Source organism: Astyanax mexicanus, chromosome 14 (genome assembly GCF_023375975.1).
Source record: "Astyanax mexicanus isolate ESR-SI-001 chromosome 14, AstMex3_surface, whole genome shotgun sequence".
NCBI lineage: Eukaryota > Metazoa > Chordata > Actinopteri > Characiformes > Acestrorhamphidae > Astyanax > Astyanax mexicanus.
The window spans coordinates 42,337,535-42,357,600 of record NC_064421.1 but is presented as its reverse complement, the minus strand read 5'-3'; the positions used below and the strand labels follow the sequence as shown (position 1 = coordinate 42,357,600).

The 20,066-nt window shown below is 34.4% G+C and overlaps 1 protein-coding gene across 1 annotated transcript; it reads left to right on the top strand.

The window, feature by feature from the left end:
* The first annotated feature begins 704 nt into the window (after window positions 1–704).
* plb1 (phospholipase B1) lies at window positions 705–19,060 on the top strand. Its single transcript, XM_022672650.2, has 28 exons — window positions 705–834; window positions 955–1,011; window positions 1,900–1,957; window positions 2,393–2,427; window positions 4,242–4,293; window positions 4,403–4,454; window positions 5,493–5,549; window positions 5,640–5,705; window positions 6,250–6,320; window positions 7,041–7,131; window positions 7,676–7,774; window positions 8,090–8,134; window positions 8,851–8,919; window positions 10,085–10,174; window positions 10,797–10,857; window positions 10,982–11,040; window positions 11,792–11,865; window positions 12,441–12,484; window positions 13,271–13,379; window positions 13,488–13,539; window positions 13,649–13,729; window positions 13,852–13,917; window positions 14,960–15,060; window positions 15,605–15,686; window positions 16,127–16,228; window positions 16,400–16,495; window positions 18,408–18,479; window positions 18,577–19,060. Exons 1-28 carry the CDS (start codon window positions 771–773, stop codon window positions 18,610–18,612), a joined length of 1,941 nt encoding a protein of 646 aa, XP_022528371.2. The 5' UTR covers window positions 705–770; the 3' UTR covers window positions 18,613–19,060.
* Window positions 19,061–20,066: the final 1,006 nt, after the last annotated feature.

Below are 20,066 nucleotides of genomic sequence, written 5' to 3'. Positions count from 1 at the left end.
GCTGCTGTAAGAAAGCAGTGATTTAAAGCACATCACTTCAGGTTAGTTTTAACAAAGAACACACTTCTTATCTGTATACATTTACTGTAAGAAGATCCAGAAGAGACCACTTCAGTTTTTGAATCAGTTTCAGAAAATGAGAGATGGCTGAAATAACAAAAAAGATGCAGAGCTTTCAGACCTTAAATAATGCAAAAAAAAAAAAAAAACACGTTTATATTCATAAATTTTGATCATCCAACTTCCTCTTGATTATATTCCAAAGGTTTTCAATTTGGTAAAATCAAAGAAACTTGAACATTTTTAAGTGGTCTTTTATTTTTTATAATAAGTATATATTCAAATATTTAATATTATATATTAAGAGTATCAATTTACATAAAAGTATATAATTACATAATTAATTTGTCATTATTATATAATCCATTGAGATTAATACAAGCACAATCCTTTATTACATTATGACTTTGAATTTGCAGGACTTCATTCTTGCCTTGACCCGTTATATCAGTATCAGCTGAGGGCATAAAGGTGAAGCTGTAAAATTATTTAATGGCCATCATTAGATTTTCCCCTCAGCCTAATTCAGGTATATGTGATATGTAACACATATACACAGAGAGGGCGGGTCTGAGATCTACAGTATTTATAGTGGGACAGTGGCCAGTGTGGGAGTAGTACAGGTACCCAGGTGAGTCCCGTTTCAGTTTCAGACACTTGAGTGACCCTCTGCTCAGCTGACTGAGAAAGACTCCCCACTGAACGTCTTCATGATGGGATTGGAAGCATCTGCTCGGCTGCTGCTGCTGCTTCTGCTGCTGGGTTCCAGATCAGGTAATCTCTCCACACACCTCCATCTCTCTGTGTTTAGTACACAATGCTGTAAGTAGAGCTGATTTAAACAGTAATTACACCATAAAGTAAAACTAATCATATGTTCTGTTTGTGTTCTAGAATCTGCTCCTCTGTGTGCCGAGTCTGAATCTGCTCCCTTCCCTCCATCCACCTCTGGTGAGTCTCAATCAACACTATTTAAAACTAATGGAACAGTGACTACCATCTTTACAGAGGCGCTTTAGCCTAAATCAAAATCTATCCATCACTACATTTGTTGTAAATGTGCTTAAAGTACGATTTTTTTGTTTGTTTTTAAAATGGCATTTTCAGTATTTTCTAAGGTATGAATAGTTTCTAATATAAAAAGTTCAGTAGTTTCTTCTTGCCTATAGTCATTTGTAAACTGTGACTCTGCATAGTTTGATTTTCAGCAGTTTCTACTTGTCTATAATAGTATATTAACTAGTTTGGACATTTCAGTAGTTTCAAAAGTAGTTCACAGATACAGTTTTTAAGTGTCATTTTCAGTAGTGTCTCATTACAATATTTTTACTTGCCTAGGATACAGTTATAAAGTGATTTTTTTCAGTAGTTTCACAGGTAGAATTTTCATTTGTTTTTATTTGACTAAGATACAGTTTTAAAGTGTCATTTTCAGTAGTGTCAAAAGTACCCATTTCAATATTTTTAACTTGCCTAAGACACAATTATAATATTACATTTTTAGCATTTTTTTCTTTAAATAAAACATTTAATAGATTTTCCTTGCTTATAATTTGAAAAATTTCTGTTGTTTTAAAAGTGAAATTGTCTACAGTTTCTAAAAGTATATGTTCAGTAGTTTATACTTATAGTATATTAACAGAAATTTTTATTACATTTTGTAGATCTTGTTGTGATCTTTATTTAGATACAATAAACTATATAATATGCAGCTTGGGTGTGTTTATTAGGTGGGATATGTGTAATTTGTGCATAATTAATGCTGGATAAAAATGTCATACTGACATAATATAAGTATATAATTTAAAGCAATAACATGATTCTTTTTATCTGTGCCAGTTCACTCACTGAGGCCTGGAGATGTCTCTGTGCTGTCTGCTCTGGGACTCTCAGACAGGTACTGCAAAATTCAATTTTATTATTTAGACTGCCTTATAGTTAATAATAAACACATGAAAATGTCTAAGGCATGCTTATTTATTTTGTTAAAAGTTAAACTGACAGAAATATCTGAAAAACATTATTAATTTTATTTATGTGATGTATGTTTTTAATACTTTATTTAGTACGATTACTCCACTGGAATATCATCCTAAAAATCTCATATACTTTATGAACAGATGTTATTATACCAGAATTGTAATAGCATTTTAAAAAATATATTTTATAAATAATTTTGTAGCATCAGTAATATTTCTACATTTAATGTTCCTGTTTTAATTTGTCAGAGTATGCCAATAATTTCCTAGTATATTATTCCTGTATATTAACAATACAGCAAAATGTTCATAACTGGCCTAAATCATATGTCATTATCTGTGTGTGTGACCAGGTCTGATGCAACTAGAACTGTGCACAAACTCTCAGGTAAGATTTAATTTCTATTTAAGTGCTAATAGATGTTGAAAAGCATTTATAATACTTTTTATCATTATAATAATATTATTAATGCAATATTGTTATTGTAATTAAATTAGAATTAAACACTGTACTTTAACCACTATAGACATTATTGTCTATATTGTTAATTAGTCCATCACAGTTGAGAAAGTTTTCACTATAGAGATCTGATGATAATGCTTTATCTGAATGAACTCAGACTCACCTGCATGTGTTTAGCCAATCCACCTCTAATAGTCTGATACTATTGTCCACTCCACTACTGTTTGTGATAGAGTTATCAGACCAGTAGAATGTACTATCAGAAACCTAAGGCCAGTACTGACAGCTTACTGATCTTCTAGAGGGGAGACATGGAGTTAAAATACCTGGGAGCCTCAGGGAGTTATTCTAATTTTAATGGGAGAAATCCCAGGTTTAAATCCTGTACGAGAAGCATTTTTTCATGGCTTAGTGTGGCTCAGGGATATTTGCAATTTCATCTTCTGCAGTGAGAATGACTCTGTATGTCCTGTATTACCACTTCCAGTTCTACCTTATGAAAAAGGTTTAGTTCCCAAGAAAAGCATCATCCAAACAAGTCCAAACTAAAATAAAATACCTTTGCACTAAGCTTCACTGTTTCACAGAAAAAGAAAATGACAAACTTGATGGCAAAGTGGAAAGTCTTGCAGTGGGTTAATTGGGCCATGAGCAGAAAATGGTTGGGAGACCCTGCAATAGAGAAAAACAGAACTACAATGAAAAACATATGAAAATAATAATGAACATTAGTAGCTTCTACTAAGTAGAATTCCACAGAACACCCCAGCTTAGCCAAACTAAACTAAACTAAATTAAATTATGCTAAACTAAACAAAGCTAAGCTAAGAAAACTAAACTATACTAAACTAAGTGAAGCTAAGCTAAACTAAACAAAGCTAAGCTAAGAAAACTAAACTATACTAAACTATGTGAAGCTAAGCTAAGCTAAACTAAACTAAACAAAGCTAAGCTAAGATAAACTAAACTAAGCTAAGCTAAGATAAACTAAACTATACTAAACTAAGTGAAGCTAAGCTAAGCTAAACTAAACAAAGCTAAGCTAAGATAAACTAAACTATACTAAACTAAGTGAAGCTAAGCTAAGCTAAACAAAGCTAAGCTAAGAAAAACTAAACTATACTAAACTAAGTGAAGCTAAGCTAAACTAAGCTAAGCTGAGATAAACTAAACTATACTAAACTAAGTGAAGCTACGCTAAACAAAGCTAAGCTAAGATAAACTAAACTATACTAAACTAAGCTAAGCTAAACTGAACTAAGCTAAGCTAAGATAAACTAAACTATACTAAACTAAGTGAAGCTAAGCTAAACTAACCTAAGATAAACTAAACTAATCCAAACTAAGCTAAGACAAACTAAATTAAACTAACTAAACTAAATTAAGCTAAACTAACCTAGCCTAAGCTAAGCTAAGCTAAACTAAACTGTGTTTAGTGTTAGGGAAATCTTATGTTTTTTGATTATTCAAAATGATAATTCAATATTTTTAAGAACATAAGGTATTTATATACAAATATTATCCAATTTTTCAACTTTGTCGAGGTACTGGTATTTTTATTGTAAAGTAAGATGTGTCATTTTAGCCATATTTCACCTTTGACTATTTGCAGAAATATGTTATATAGCTAGGTAACTGACAATAAAAAATATATATGAGGGTCTTTCTGGTACAGATTGAAAATGTTAAGTCAAATATTCAGAAATTGAATCCTAGATCTTCTCTTTTGTCTTCAACAGAGATTCTGTCTCGCTTTAATCCTGCTGTGACTACACTGCTGCCTAAACAGAGGTACCACACACACTCCACACATCGAGTCTATAAGATGAACTGTGTGTTACAGCAGATCTGATAATGTGGTTCTGTGTCTGATGGTGTGATTTATGTGCTGATATTGTAGGAGTCTTCTGGTGGAGGCTGAAGAACTTGCCCTGTCTCTCAAAAACAATGAGGTAGAACCCCCTGTTTCTAGACACTCACTTATAATACAGATAATGCTACATATCAACATTATCAGCTGCCATTATATTTGTATTTATAAGTCCTATTGGATGGCGTTATAGCATGTTCCTCAGACAGTTTACATTGTTTACAATAAAACAACAAAACTACTGAATTATACTAATAATCCTTAGGAGTAGGTGTGAGCAATATGGCCCTAAATTAATATCCCAGTATGACAAAACACTACAAATATTTAATACATATTAAGGGAAACACTTTACTTGGATGGTCCATTGTTGATGCCTCTTAAATTGTCAACTGACATTCAACTAAATGCAGTAAATGTAATTGAATTCTTAGTTGAATGATTCTCTATGGAATATAACCCTACACCTAATCCTTCTCCGGACCCTGTACCTTAATCTCAATGAGTTAGATTTAGATTCATTTTTTTGCTGATATTAGGGTTAGGGTTAGTTTTTAAGGTTGATTAATGGTTAGGATTAAGGTTAGATGTAGGATAGTTAAAAGTTAGTTGAACGTTAGTTCAGGCGTCTATAATTGATTATTCAAATAATACCTTTTTGAGAATATTCAACTGCGACAAATTATATTTTAATAATTTAAGATTTGAGTTAAAGTAACAAATATTCATTAGAACCTATGAACACTTGTCTTTTTTAACCAAAATATTTTTATTACACTTACCTAGTGTCTTATTTTGAATAGAAATAATATTAATTACTAATAATGTAACAAATTGAATACTGTAACATTAAAATAATGTAATACAGCAAAAAATCTACTACACAACTAGGTACACAACTAAGTGCAGAATATTTTGTGTGCATTAAAAAAAACACAAAATTGACAGCTCTCAAGGGTTTTTAATTGTTTATTTATTTATTTTTTTTTACAATATTATTGCGTATGATATGATATGGCACACCCCTACTTAGGACCTTAAAAGGCTACTATACCAAACTGATGCTGTCCAATAACGTTCTCCATCTCACCTTTTCGCTCTCTTTTTCTGTGTCTCCCAGTGGAAGCTGCTCCTTCTCTTCGTGCCGGTGGATGAGCTTTGTGTTTGCTCAGGCCAGGTGAGACCAGATGATCTCAGGTGATATAACTCTTTAGAATGTTTTAAAGAAGGCAGAAGGATGTGAATTAAATTGTCCTGTGTGCTGTAGGCCCGTCCAGCAGTGGACTCAGCCGTGCTGAGAGTGGAAGAGGCTCTGGACAAACTTCACGAGAAGGTAAAGAGAATTCAACACAAACAGCCAAGACTATTTTTTTCAATTACTCAACAAGAGGATAGTAAGGGTGTTTACACTTCTGAAAGTGTACATGGTACATTCTGTGTGGCAGAGGTGTCGAGTAATGATGTACAAATACTTTGTTACTTTACTAGAAGTAGAAATGTTGATTATCTATATTTTACTGGGGTAATTCTTATTTAGGCAATTTTTAACTTCTATTCCCTACATTTTTATTCAATTATATGAACTTTCTACTCTTTACATTTAAAAAAAAAATGTTTCTCCTATTTCATTTCAGCTTGATTTCATTCCATCTTCTCATGGGTCAAAAAAAACCCTATCCAGATAAATCTCTCCATCCAAAAGTATAATCATTAATATTCATCAGTAATCAAGAATTGCTTATATATTTAAATAATCTCAAGAGTATACTTAACTACTAAGTTTTTTTTAATATTGCCCTAAATAAGGTCGGTGTGAAATCACCCTAGATAGATTGTAATCACTTTTAGAATAACACAGTCCTCTGTTTTATCTATAGATGGTTCATGCACTGGTTCAGGTTGTGGTTTGGGGTGGACAGGCTGATGCAGAACTGCAGTCACATGACAGGTGAGGTATAGTTTGGATCATTATCCTGTTGTAGAATCTCCAATTTTAAGATTTAGTCTTTTATCAAATTGTTTGTCATTTGGTTTTAGAATTTGCTGGTGAGTAATACTGTCACTGCCACTGGTGGCAACACAACACCACAGTTCACAGTTGGCAAAGTGTGCTTTTAATAAAAAAAAATGCAGTTCCTGTTTTCTCCTAAAGTACCTTTTTTATTTTTTTTTGTCATCCTTTGATCCTGAAATCCAAATAAAAAATATTTTATCATAGCAACAGTCTACTTCATGTATATACAAAATAATATTAAAGAATATTTTTCTCTTTATACTTAATGTTGACCACTGTATGTTAGTATAATTCAATAATATACTTTATTTGGCTGCTTTATTTTGGTACTGGTGACAAACTTTATCATTATTAATAAATGCACAAGAAGTGTTGACTAAAGCTTTTGAATGTTTAAAAAAAACTACAGTCACATGCTTTCATTTACCTAGGAACAGCATTCTTAGCACATATTAAGTGTAATTTCATTTCACATTAATCAAATATTGGTTGTGTTTTAGTAAAAAGTGATGGTTACAAAATAATATTACATAACCGTTTTAACACAATATAAGTGCACTACTTTTTCCATACATGAAGAAATGTTGGTAGATTTCAGTTGTTTATATCTGTGTGTGTGTGTGTGTTTGTGTGTGTGTTTTTGTATAATTATAGAGACTGTGCATGTCAGCTTGAGGCAGACCTCACCGCAGGGGCACAGAACTGGCACAAGTTCGAGAGAGCCACTCTAATGGCTGGATTACAGGTACTGTAGAGACATTTACTGTATGGTGTCTTGCTGCTGGTTTTGTTAATAGTGTTTGCAAACTGATGTTAGTGTTTTGAAGTTTTGGAACCTCAAGTGTATTATTGCAATTATACCACAGTTCCATTATTGCTGTTGATTGAAAGATTTTGAGTTAAAGTGGATGAATTAATACGATATATTTGTTTACAAACACTAAGCAAATTAAAATAGTTCCATTGCTGCTCTGTTTGTAGCTGTTATATTTGGCTTGTGAGTGCATTACTGGCTAAAAAGGTGTTTCCAAAATTTTGACTGGTACTGTACAAAGGCTTGATCTTGGGGGACGTAGTAGAACAAATGCTAAGCAGGTGGTTAAATATTGCTCCATTTGCATGCATTGGAAATAAAGGTGCTGTTTCCTTTATCCTTCAGTTTGGGAAGAAACAAACTATAGGAAATGTAACACTGTTTGAATAATAAATTGTGTATCATGTTGGATGATACAATATATTGTATATGGCAACAAATAAAGTATAAAATGTGTGTGTGTGTGCGTGTGTAGGAGTCTCTGGGTGCTCTGCTGCAGAGGCGTGGCTGGTGGAGTGATCGGGGAGATTTCAGTGTTGTGCTGCAGTCCAGCCCCACATTCAGCGACTCCTCAGTGAGTTACAGTCACCCCCTCACACTGCTAATCAATAACTGCCTCATAGAACCTAATCAATCAACCATACTCTAAAGATCAGACTAGTGCTGTAGTCAAGATTATCAAATATTATTTCTAATAACTGAGACTGAGTAAAGTCTGGCCCCCGGATGTGTACAATTCCATCAGCAGCTCATATGATTTACCATTATTAATCAGCACTGAGCTACCAAACCCGCTGCTGATAGTCAAACCCACATTTTGACTTCTGGATAAATAATTAATCTGGGTAGTAAAGTGAGTAAAGTTTTAACAGATTATTCTGTCCTGCAGAGTGAAGCAGGTGACGTGACTGGTTCAGCTCTGTGGGCAAAGCTGGTAAGTTAATGTCATCCAGATTTTACTCAAACACACATTGGAATATGATAATAACGCTGTGGGTGTATCTCCTTTTTTCTCATTAGATACATAAACAGTGTTCTGTAAACAGATAACTGTGCTGATATGATCTGACAGCAGTTCAGAGATAAAGACACTCCCGCCCCACTGGACAGAGGAACACAATAGACTGAAGGCTGATAAACATCCGTTTTTATGATCTGAATAAATTCAGTTTTTTTTAAGCTGTATTAAAGGTAGTGTGTCATGATAACGTATTGTTTAGATAACATATTGCTGTATTGGTGAGAACAACATTCAAGCTTTGCTTGAAGTGTGATAAGAGAGAAGAGGATTCTTATCTCTTTATCTCTTGCTTTTGCACAGTGGTACAAATCTGTACAGTGGTGGACTCAGGGCATGAAATACCGCCTGTACATTCTAAAGGGGGTGTGGCTAAAACTGAAAACAAAAAATAAGAATAAGAATAAGAATGATGTTTTTGCCATCATTGAACAATTTACTCAATTACAGTCTACCATTAAATACAGTTTAGCCCATTGTGAGGCCACCTATAGGGCACCGACTCCCAACAAACAGAGAAAAAGTAAATATGCAGAATGTCTGGCAACCCTGTGGAGCATTTTGGGAACTATGTTTTGAGGTAAGAAAGCAGTTCTGTTTGTAAATATTTATCATTTTTGTTCTTTTTCCAGCTGCAGCCATCAGAGGCGGAGTCTGCTTCAGAAGAACAGGCCATACGCAGCTTTCCCTGCCCATCTCAGGTGAGCGAAGCTGCAAATCCACAACCTTCATATCTTAAATCATGAGATTATGATGATTAAACTGTGGTTAAAATCTGTTTTTCAGGATCATTATGTGAGTAAAGTATGAATCATACTCCAGAAAGTCACAAAATTAAAGATAAAACATCCGTTTTAACATTTAAAGCTTAAGCTCAAGATTAGTGTTATTTTTTTATTTTATTTTATTATTTTATTTTAGTGTTATTAGTGTTACATCAGCTGGCACATGACCAACCTTCAGTGTTGGAATGTGCTTTTAAATAATGTCAAATGTTAAATGAAAAACACTAATTTGCATTCAATTACTACTTGTTTGCAATTAAAATTATATAAATTTGCACTAAATGTATACTGAGTATACTAGTCATATGTTATTTCTGCTACTATTTAATACAATTTAAGTATATTTATGTGAGCTGTCCGTATGCAAGTTGTGTTTACTAACAGAAATAAGCCCAAAATAAACCCAAAACAGTATAAATAAATAAACAAGGAAACTGGAATAAACATCGAACACACAGACTGAAAACAAAGAAAGACCTACAACCTAAAAAAACAACACCATTACTGGGACAAAGGGACTTTTTATACACACAGACGAAACAGGAAACACTTGGGGACAAGTAACAAGAGGGCGGAGCTACAAATGAGCACAGGTGAAAACAAATTTCACTAAAGTACAGCTTTATTGCAGAAATATCGGCTCCTAGGACACATTTAGTGAAAGGATAGTTTTATCTTAGTTTCATAAAATAATACTAAGTGTATATTTTTTTTAAGTACACAACCAGTACAAAATTAGCACAGCCAAATAAAGTATTATATAGTTTACACCCTGTAGAAGTACAAGTGTGTAGTACGAAAAGGTGAACACAGCCTTTGACCTCTCAAATTGTTGTCCCAACAATCAGCAGCCATGGGATTATTTTAGCAACTGCTAAACAGTGAAAATGAAAAGAACTGTTGATTCCAAAGCATAAGACAGCAAAGCGTCTACTGGCAGTAGTAGTGGTGAACAAGTTAAGCTGTGGAAGATCCAAAAACTGAACCACATGGCTCGAAGGCTGTTAATACCAAATGTGACCCAATGTTTCTCACTTTCTCCCACTTACACATGCTAATACAGTCTGTCTGTGTTTCCCAGGAGAGACCGTATCTGTTCACACAGCTAAACTCACCCAGCCAGCCTGAGATCATCCAGTCTCCATCCAGCGCAGACATGCAGCCAACACCGGTACGTCCTGCCACTGCATTAAATTAGATACTCAGTGTGAAACTGACTTAAGGTGTAGAGAAACATGATAACAACTACATACTTCCCCAGCATTCTGAAATACAGCGCTTTTAGCTGTTGTGGAAAACATTTGTTTTTTCAGCTGTTGAAAATATCTCTAAAATTTCTAAAAATTTAATTTGCAATCCGTTTTCATACCCTACATATTTGTTCATGCTTGTCAGTCAAATTATCGTGAATTTTAAGATCTTTAATCCTCTTTAAATGTCAGGGTCCTTAGAATTCTACCAATAAAGTGTACACCTATGCCCCTATCACTAGCATTGTAGCCTGTTTGGAGCATCGGCTAAAAGTGCTGTATTTAAGAATGCTGGGGGTGAATGGATGTGGGATATTTAACAAAACTTCATACTCGTTATCATGTTTCACTAAAACCCAATTCCATTTTACATCGTATTTCTCCTTTAATATCTGTTTACTGCTAATTATAACATCCACAGGTATCATTCCCAGAATATATTACATTATTTACATTATGTGCATTATGTGAGTTTTGTTGCCAGTGTTGAAATATGTCAGTATATGTTCATATATATATGTTTATATATTTATCTGCCCACAGATGATGGGTACTAGTCTGTCCTGCAGCCACAAGAGTCCATCTCCTTCAGTTCCCACCTCAGGTAAACTCCACACACACACGTAAACACACACAAACACTCCATACACAAGCACACACAGTTTTAACCTCAGTACAGATTGGGATTAGTCGTTTCTCATCTTTTTCTGTGTATATTTCCTCTGTAGTCCACGCTCTGAGACCTGCGGATATCAAAGTGGTGGGAGCTTTAGGAGATTCCCTTACTGTGAGTTTTTCTATACAGTTAATACCACTCAATTACACAATCTAAATTTCAGCTATTCTTAAAAATATCTGCATAATTAAGCATTTCATGTGTAAAATAATCATTCAGACAGAGTGGTTTGGTGTGATTTTATTACAGTTGTAGAAGGAGATACTGTTTAAAGCTCAATCATAGAAACACATAAAAACAATTCATTTAAATCAGTTCTGACTGCAATACAACACTGTGGGCCCTATTATAGTGATCTATAGGGCACCGTTCAATTGCAGATTGTGCAGCTTGATTTTTTTGTGTCTTTGGTATCGTGCAGCTTGAAACGTGCAAAAACATGAACTTATTCTCTTAATTAATCATGGGTGTGTTTCGGGTGTAAAGTGAAATAAACCAATCAGTGTGTCACTTGTCATTGACTTAACAGTGTAGCACTTTTGCAGAGGATACTGACCCGTGCGTTAATGTTGTGAAGTTACGGCAACAGCTAATTTAAGGGAACAACAATGTTTTTTATTCTTTATTCTGTTTATTTTTCAGTTAAAATTGGTGTTTGTTCTCTGCAGCACGTCATTATGTGTGTTTAGGAAGCAGGGGAATGGACTTTGATGGTTGACTGTTGTCTAGGTTAATTTCAGTCAGTGGAGCACCTGTGTTTTCTGCTGCTAAAATAGAAACACCTGAGACCTGTTACTCATTGTATTCTAAAAAAAGAACCTACATTTAATAAGTGTGATGCTTCTGTGTTTGTTTATAACAGGCAGGAAATGGAGTGGGTGCAGCTCCCAATAACCTCCTGGATGTGATGAAAGAGTATCGTGGCCTGTCGTGGAGGTAAAGCGCTCCCAGCAAACACACTGCAGTGACCAGACAATTACACTTTACTGACTTACTGAATTACATTTGTGGCAAGGGGTGGAAGAAAATTGGATTATATTATGTTTTGCGTACCGTATCATGGGGAGGTGTGCATCTGCCTATGACATAGGCTATGAAGTAGGGTCCGTATATACAGCTCTGGAAAAATATTAAAATACCACTTAAAAATGAGGAGTTACTTTGATTTTACCAAATTAAAAACCTCTGGAATATAATCAAGAGGAAGATGGATGATCACAAGCCATCAAACCAAGCTGAACTGCTTGAATTTTTGCACCAGGAGTAAAGGCATAAAGTTATCCAAAAGCAGTGTGTAAGACTGGTGGAGGAGAACATGATGCCAAGATGCATGAAATATGTAATTAAAAACCAGGGTTATTCCACCAAATATTGATTTCTGAACATTTAAAACTTTATGATTTATGATAGCTTTGATATATTCATCCAGTATTACAATGAGAGTGTACAAATATTTAGATGTCTATGGTGGAAACCTTACCTGCCTGTTCTGTTTGTTCTTTTCCTTTTAGCATCGGAGGTGACAGCTCCATCTCGTCTGTTACCACCTTACCTAGTACGTACAACACTACTCACCACACACCACACCTCACATACACTCTTTATAAAAGGGATCTGCAAGGGCTCTTCAGTAAAGACAATTGATTTACAGAACAATGACAACTGAAAAAAAAAGAATTTAACTTTTTACATGAGCTTTTGACCGAATTAATCTGTGTCAAAGATAACACCTTACAACTTATACAGGTATGGGGCATTCCCATGACTTTTGGAATGTCAGCGTATATCAAACCATGGTGATTTGTGCAGATGGTTCTTAAAAATCTCTGTGATTGGCTCTAGTGCTGCCACTATGATCAGGAGATTTCTCCAGTTCGAATCCTGTTCATGTAGCTTGTCATGTAGCTAACGGAGCCTTGGAGAGCACAATTGGCCTTGCTCTCTCTGGGTGGGTAGTGGGTGTTCTCTTTACTCACATCACTGCAGAGGGTGATGTCGCTCAGCACAAGGCTGCGTCTGTGAGCTGATGTATCAGAACCGAGTCACTGCGCTTTCCTCTGAGTGCGCTGTGATGCTACTCAGCAATATTGCATCAGCAGCTGTTCAAAAATAGGTGGTGGCTGATTCACATGTATCGGAGGAGGCATGTGCTAGTCTTCACCCACCTGGTGTGTTAGGGCATCACTAGTGATACGGGGAGTCCTAATGAGTGGGTTGGGTAATTGGCCGTGTAAAAAAATGAAATGAAATAAAATAAAAATTCTCTCTGGTTTTATATAGAACCAAAATGTAATTTTAAACTAACTCACTGTGTGTGATCGTGTGTGTTACTGTTGTTTAGATATACTGAAGCTTTTCAGATCTTCAATCGTCGGTTTCTCAACCGGGCAGGGTAAAGAGACGAGCAGCCAGGCGTTCCTGAACCAGGCAGTGGGAGGAGCCAGAAGCGAGTCAGTACCACTTAAATCTATTGACTCAGTGAATCAGAATCAGAGTGAGTGAACTGGTGAATTGTTTCTGTGTGAAAAATATTAATTTAGGATGTTTTTATCTTTTAGACACCTGGTCAGTCAGGCGTGGGCTCTCGTCAATCGAATGAAAAGTGACTCGGTGAGAGAACAGCACACACACTCACACACACACGCACACACACGTTCGTACGTGTATATGTATATAAGGTGCTAAATCATCAGCTCACTCTAGTTTCTTTCTCCTGCAGCGCATTAATTTCCAGAACGACTGGAAGGTCATCACTGTCTTCATCGGAGGAAACGACATGTGTGCCTACTGCACCAACACGGTATAGCCAGACCCAATATTTTAATCATTAAACATTTATTATAATACATTACCAATGACTTTACCTTAAAAAAATACTTATTGTTATTAATTTGATACTAATTGAACTTTGTCTCTCTCCAGGGTTATTACTCTGCTACTAACTTTGGCAATCGCATCCGTGATGCCTTGGACATCTTACACAGAGAGGTAGGAGATATTCTGAATTGATGAGGGTTAATAGCATATATTTATAGATTTTTTTTATTGTTATAAATTGTATAGTATTTTATTTTTATAGTATTATTTTATATAGTAAAGGCTACATTATATTATATCAAGTTATATATTTTATAGTACTTTTATAGTAAATTAAGCAATAATACATGAGAGGGAGTGCTATATTATTGTTTTAATGGTACTGCTTAGTATTATTTTGGTATTATTGCAACTATACCACAGTTCCATTATCGCTTAAAAGATTGAAAGATTTTGAGTTTAAGAGGACGAGAAAATAGGATTTGTTTGGTTATAAAAACTTTGTTTATAAAAAAATGTAGCTGTACTGTTTAGTTTGTAAGCGCTGCATCATTGCTAGGTTACCTGTATGTGGCGGAGTAATACATGGAGAGCTTCGGTTACAGTGCATTACCGGCTGATAATGGCACTTATAGAACGCTTCTTATCCAATCACATTACAGGGTTGGAACTGTGATATAATACAGTATTATTTAATATTGTAAACTCTACTTTGTAGTAAATATAATATATTCATTTTTGTACATTGCACGTATATTTATACCACATTTTGACTAATGTATGTTGTTTTAATGATGATTTTAGTGTACTGTATATATTAACATTTTTAGTTATATTTATGTATAGTATGTTAGAGCATATATATTTATATTATATTTGTTATCCTCATATGTTGTTGCAGTATATGTATGTTTAAATGTTTTATATCATGCTGGGGTACATTTTATAGTTTATTATGTAATACTGTACTGGCCTTTTTTGTTTTGTTTTATACAGTGTGTTTGTATTTTATTGCATATGTTTAGTGTATTTTAAGTAGTATAGTACTGCACACTTTGTAGTATACTTTTTTATTTGATCTAATAATTTATATAATGTATTTGTATAGCATGATATAGTAGCCTGTATGTTATAGTGTATTTCTATGCTATAGTGTATTTTTTTCTGTGAATGGAAATGTATATTGAGTGTGTCTCTGCTTCTGCTTGTGCAGGTTCCTCGTGCTCTGGTGAATCTGGTGGAGCCGCTCTATATAATTCCAATGCGAAAGCTGCACCTGGACTCCAGTCTGGGATGTCCCACCTGGGTCATCAAGTGAGTGAATATGATGATAGTGATAACAAGACTGGGGCCGGTTGTATCAGTTTTAATAGCGCTAATAAAAATACATCACCCATACTATGTATTATCCAATATATATGTTGCTAAGGCTGTGATAATTATTGATTATTTTTTTCCTAAATTATAAAAATATCTGTGCTGGTGGACAACCTCATTTCCATGGCAAAATGTTGATTGACATGTCATAACTTTGTTTAACTAGACATGACAAACAGATGTAGATAAAAATCAATAGTTAAATTAGTAGAGGTTTTACACACAAACGTAAACCTCATATTCTGTTGATTTGTGTTGCCTTGTCACTAAGCTAAGCTAAGCTAAACTAAGCTAAGCTAAGCTAAGCTAAGCTAAGGTAAGATGTGGTAAGAGATAGGTAAACTTACAAGATATGAACTTAAGTAGGGATCCATTGTAGACACAACCATGGTGTTGTTCGGATAACAGCAATATTCTGTATTATTAATCAGTCAGATAGCTTGACTGTTTGTAAATTCTGTATTTCTTCTGTGTGTTACAGTGAAATCTGCTCCTGTGTGGTAAAACCTGCAGAAGGATCATCTGACCTGCAGGCTTTAACAAACCTCAACAGAGCATATCAGGTGAGCAGGAGAGCGTGACCAACAGCATAGACTCACATATGCTACATACAAAGTATGTGGACACCTGACAATCTTACATCTTAAAGCTAACATGCTCAGCTGCACCGTTACAATAGCAATCCACCAAAGTCAGATCGCACCTCTTAAAGAGAATGGCAAGTGACAAACTGGTTGATTTATTTCACGTTTATTTCGCAAACTCCCGAAACACCCATGATTAATTAAGAGAATTAGTGTCTTGCTTGTTTCGAGCCGAGCAAGGTGTACTTTTCTTGTTGTTACGATAGCAAAGACACTGATAAGCCCTAAATCAAGATGCACTGTGCACGGTTGACAGCTTACCTACAGATCACTAAGGCCATTTAACTCACTAAATATCTGTGTTATTGAAAAATGTAAATATTACAGCTGGTAAAAACTCTGTTTGTGTGGATCCTCAGAGCTCAGTAAGGAACCTGGTGTCCTCTGGACGGTACGACACTCGCTCCGACTTTACCGTAGTCGTACAGCCGTTTATGAGAGACGTGACGCTCCCAATGTCGGTAAGCACACTGATCAATTGTACCTTATTTAAAAAACATAATAATATGACACTAAGAATATGGTCTAATGTTGCAGTTTTTACTGTATAAATATAATTATTTTGGGATCGTAGTTAAGAATTATAGATCTAAACATCTCTCTCTCTCTCTCTCTCTCTTTCTCTCTCTCAGAATGGAAAGCCTGATCGCTCGTTCTTCGCTCCAGACTGTTTCCATCTGAGTCAGAAATCTCAGTCTCTGATGGCCCGATCTCTCTGGAACAACATGGTGAGTCTTTTACAGCTTTTACAGACCTTTAAAAAGTATTCTAGTATGCCCAAATTACACTGACAAAACTATGATAGTAAAGGTATTAAAAGTACTACTAATTAGAGTATTAAATTGCATTTAAAACTTTTAGTTTTAAGAATATACTGAACTTTTCACAGTTAGTCCCATCAGTGCAAATTATGTATTACTAACCACATATTAAAAGAGTTTTAAAAAGTGTTAAAAGTTACTGGAAGCCCAATCCACCAAAGGTTCAGGACTTTTTTTTAAATAGCATAGAACAGCATATTTTTATTTGATATATTATAGGGGTATTAAGGGGTTAAACTGAACCCACAACCATGTGATCAATAAAGTTAATTTGCAGATTTGCCAAAACCTGAAATATTTAAATATTGTACTGTATGGTTTTATTACAAATACATGTTCTAAGGTAAGATGAGCAACAGCTAACAGTGAGAAACTCAGGGGGCGTTACACATCAGGGTTTTCAAACTGAATTATATAAAGGGCCATATTAGAAAAAATGTTTATTCAAAATTTGCCAAAAATAAAATACAGGCCCTTGAAATAGACCTTGACATATTGTAGTGCATACATTAGTAAAAATGATATAGATTTTTAGACATCTTTTATTTGATGTAAGTTCCTTCATGTTTGTTTGGGATCAGTTTCTGAGGGGAGAGAGAGTGCTGGGCATTTTGGGTGATTCTCCTATGTGGGAAATAACTGTAGGGTTGTTGGTGGATCTGTTGCTGGCCCAGAGGGGTCAGAAACGTTGCTAAACCTAGTGATAAAATTGCTTACACTGCGTGTAACCTCTGTTGTTCGGCAGAGGGGAGTTAGAGCCAAGGTTATAAATAGTTTTGAATTTTTCATTATAGTTAAATTTTATCACTATTATGTATTCACTTTTTCTCCTCTAATTCAGTTAGTTTTAATAAGTTTTAAGAGTGGGTTTGCTAATTTTTATTAGATTATTTTTTTTAGCTTTTACTAAGTTTTAGTTTTAGTATGTTTTTATTAATTCTAGTATTAGTTTTAGTTTTTATTATACTTTGGGTTAGGATGCAGAATTCAAAAATGTGTTTTGTAATAAAACGCAACAAAAGAAACCATTAAAAATATTCAATTACTGTAAAACAGCCAACTGTCCACAAAAACTGTAACAGTCCACAAGCTCGCAGCCTTAAGTGCAACATATATGTAATACTGCTGTTTAAAATAGCCAATAGAACACACATGAACATGAAACACACATCACATCAGAGAGTTCAATCTGAAAAACACATAAAGAAACATAAACAAACACATAAACTGCTTCTCAAATGGACTTAAAGCTGTGTGGGGTTTATTCCACATACTGTATCACCTGTTTCACTACAAAACACCTTATTTTATCTCCCTCATGCTCATATTCTATTCCCATACAGAATTCTGCAGTTTCCAGTGTTTTCTGACGTTATTTCTCGGCTAGCGAGGTCCTGCGTGTTGCCGCAGCTGTAAAACAGCACTTATAAATAAATAAACAAGCACGAAGATGAAGTGTGTTCTATCTGTAATTTTAGTTTATTTTAGTTAGTTCTATAAACTCTCAATTCAGTTCCAGTTAATTCTCTTTTTTAAATTATTATTTCAATTAGTTTCAAAAATGTTTTGTCACTTTCTGTTTTCATATTTCGTTTGTTTTCGTTAAAGATAATAATCTTGGTTAGACCACACGTTACATTGCAGTGCATGCTGGGAATTGCAGTGCAGCAGATAAACTGTGAACTGAACCAATATTAATAGAATACCACCATAAATCATTTTGCAGGCTGGACAACATTTGTTTATTGTAAAGACAGTATTCAGTATTTGATTTGATATCAGTGAAATCTTTCTCATAATATCCACATTTTCTTAACAGCTGGAGTCTAGGAACGGTAAAACATCCTCTCTGAACTTCCAGGCCGGAGTTAATGCAAAGTGTCCCGCCAGTGTAAGCATGCTTTCAGCTCTTAAATTACCATCTATTCAATAAAGCCAGAAGATATAGAGATTTTCTTTACTTATTTGACTCTTTTTTCCCTCTTTAGAGCTCCTCTTATATTACAACCAATAAGAACAGCTAAGCAGATCATCAAGCCCCGGACATGCCAACACTTTCACCAGCAACCACCAGCTGAGTTCACTGGAGACACAAGGAACTTCTTTAAAATATCTCTTATTTTAAGTATATTGCAGTAATTCTATATATTGTGTTAAATATTAAATGTTTCATATCAACCACCAAGTAAGACTGTAGCAAGACCTTAACTTAACTCGCTTAGCGACCCCTTAGAAACCACCTGAAATACCATAGCTACTGCATAGCAACAACCTAGCATCCTAAAAACTGTTGGGGATACCATGTAACAAAAAAAAACTGCTAGTGTCCACATAATAACAGCCAAGCTAGCCGTTTGTAACTGTCATCTGCATCTGTTTTATATTTAAGGAAACACGGATTCCACTTTTAAAATGTGATGTAAATTTTTCGATGTATTGATTCTTGAATGAAATAAAATATATGAAGCAGAACCTGTTTTGTAATTTTGTTTAATGTTTCCATGGGGTTTCACTTGAGGGGAGGATGAAATTGTATTTTTTTGATTGGTGCTTTAGCATTAAAATTATTTAAATTTAAATTAGCACTGGTTTCATTCAGTTATATAATCTAATCTTTAATGCTAAAATATAATTAAAATATATATACAATATATATAAATACAATTTAGATGTCTTACCAATAAATGTTGTCATACTAAAGAGGTCTTTTGTTTCCAAAACTAAAAAAATGTGTAGAACCTGATTGGAGAAGTTGTAGAGTAAAATATGTGCCTGTGGTTTTGATATAAGAACTGGTAAACCCTAATTTACAGTTCCAGGCTGTTTGGGTTTCAGTTATTCTAATCTAATCTGAAAAATATCAAGCTACTTAAACATGTCTGAAAATTCCCTGTCCACCATGTAATCTTGAGATAGCTCAGCCCCTTTAAAAAAAATCAATGTTACACTTTTATTTGATGATGATATTAATTTCACCTAATATTTCTTATATTGTCTCCATACTTTGTCGAATTAAAGCTTAAGCTGTGCACACTTTCGTGATAAAATATCACTGTATTTAAAATACATTTACAACATGAAAGTTTATCTTTAAAGCAGGACAAAAGCATCATGACCAATTGAACATGTTTACAGCTCTAGGGTCAACCACCAATTTTCACTTTCACTGTCCACCCTGTCATTGTCTGCCCTGTTGTGTAGCTTGCCATAACAGTGTGGACACATGCAAGTCAATAACTAATATTTAATAAATATTTCTGAACATTTTGAAGGTAAAAAGTAATTATGTAAAATAATTGTTATATTGACTGAATCCTGTGAAACCAGTACATCTTCTCATAGAGTGAGAGTTTAATCTCTCCAGCAGATCTGTGGCTGCATTTACAGTACAGTATAAAAATGTATTTATACCACATGAACTTTTATTTTTTTAGTAATTGTAACTTTTATAGTAATTGTAATGTAATTTATTGAGATT

What these genes read in the sequence shown, in the direction of transcription:
- plb1 (XM_022672650.2), top strand. Translation starts at nt 771, where the DNA reads ATGATGGGATTGGAAGCATCTGCTCGGCTGCTGCTGCTGCTTCTGCTG. An exon ending in TGGACAAACTTCACGAGAAG is followed by an intron (nt 5,706 to 6,249) that starts GTAAAGAGAATT and finishes TTTTATCTATAG; the next exon opens with ATGGTTCATGCACTGGTTCA. An exon ending in CAGACATGCAGCCAACACCG is followed by an intron (nt 10,175 to 10,796) that starts GTACGTCCTGCC and finishes ATCTGCCCACAG; the next exon opens with ATGATGGGTACTAGTCTGTC.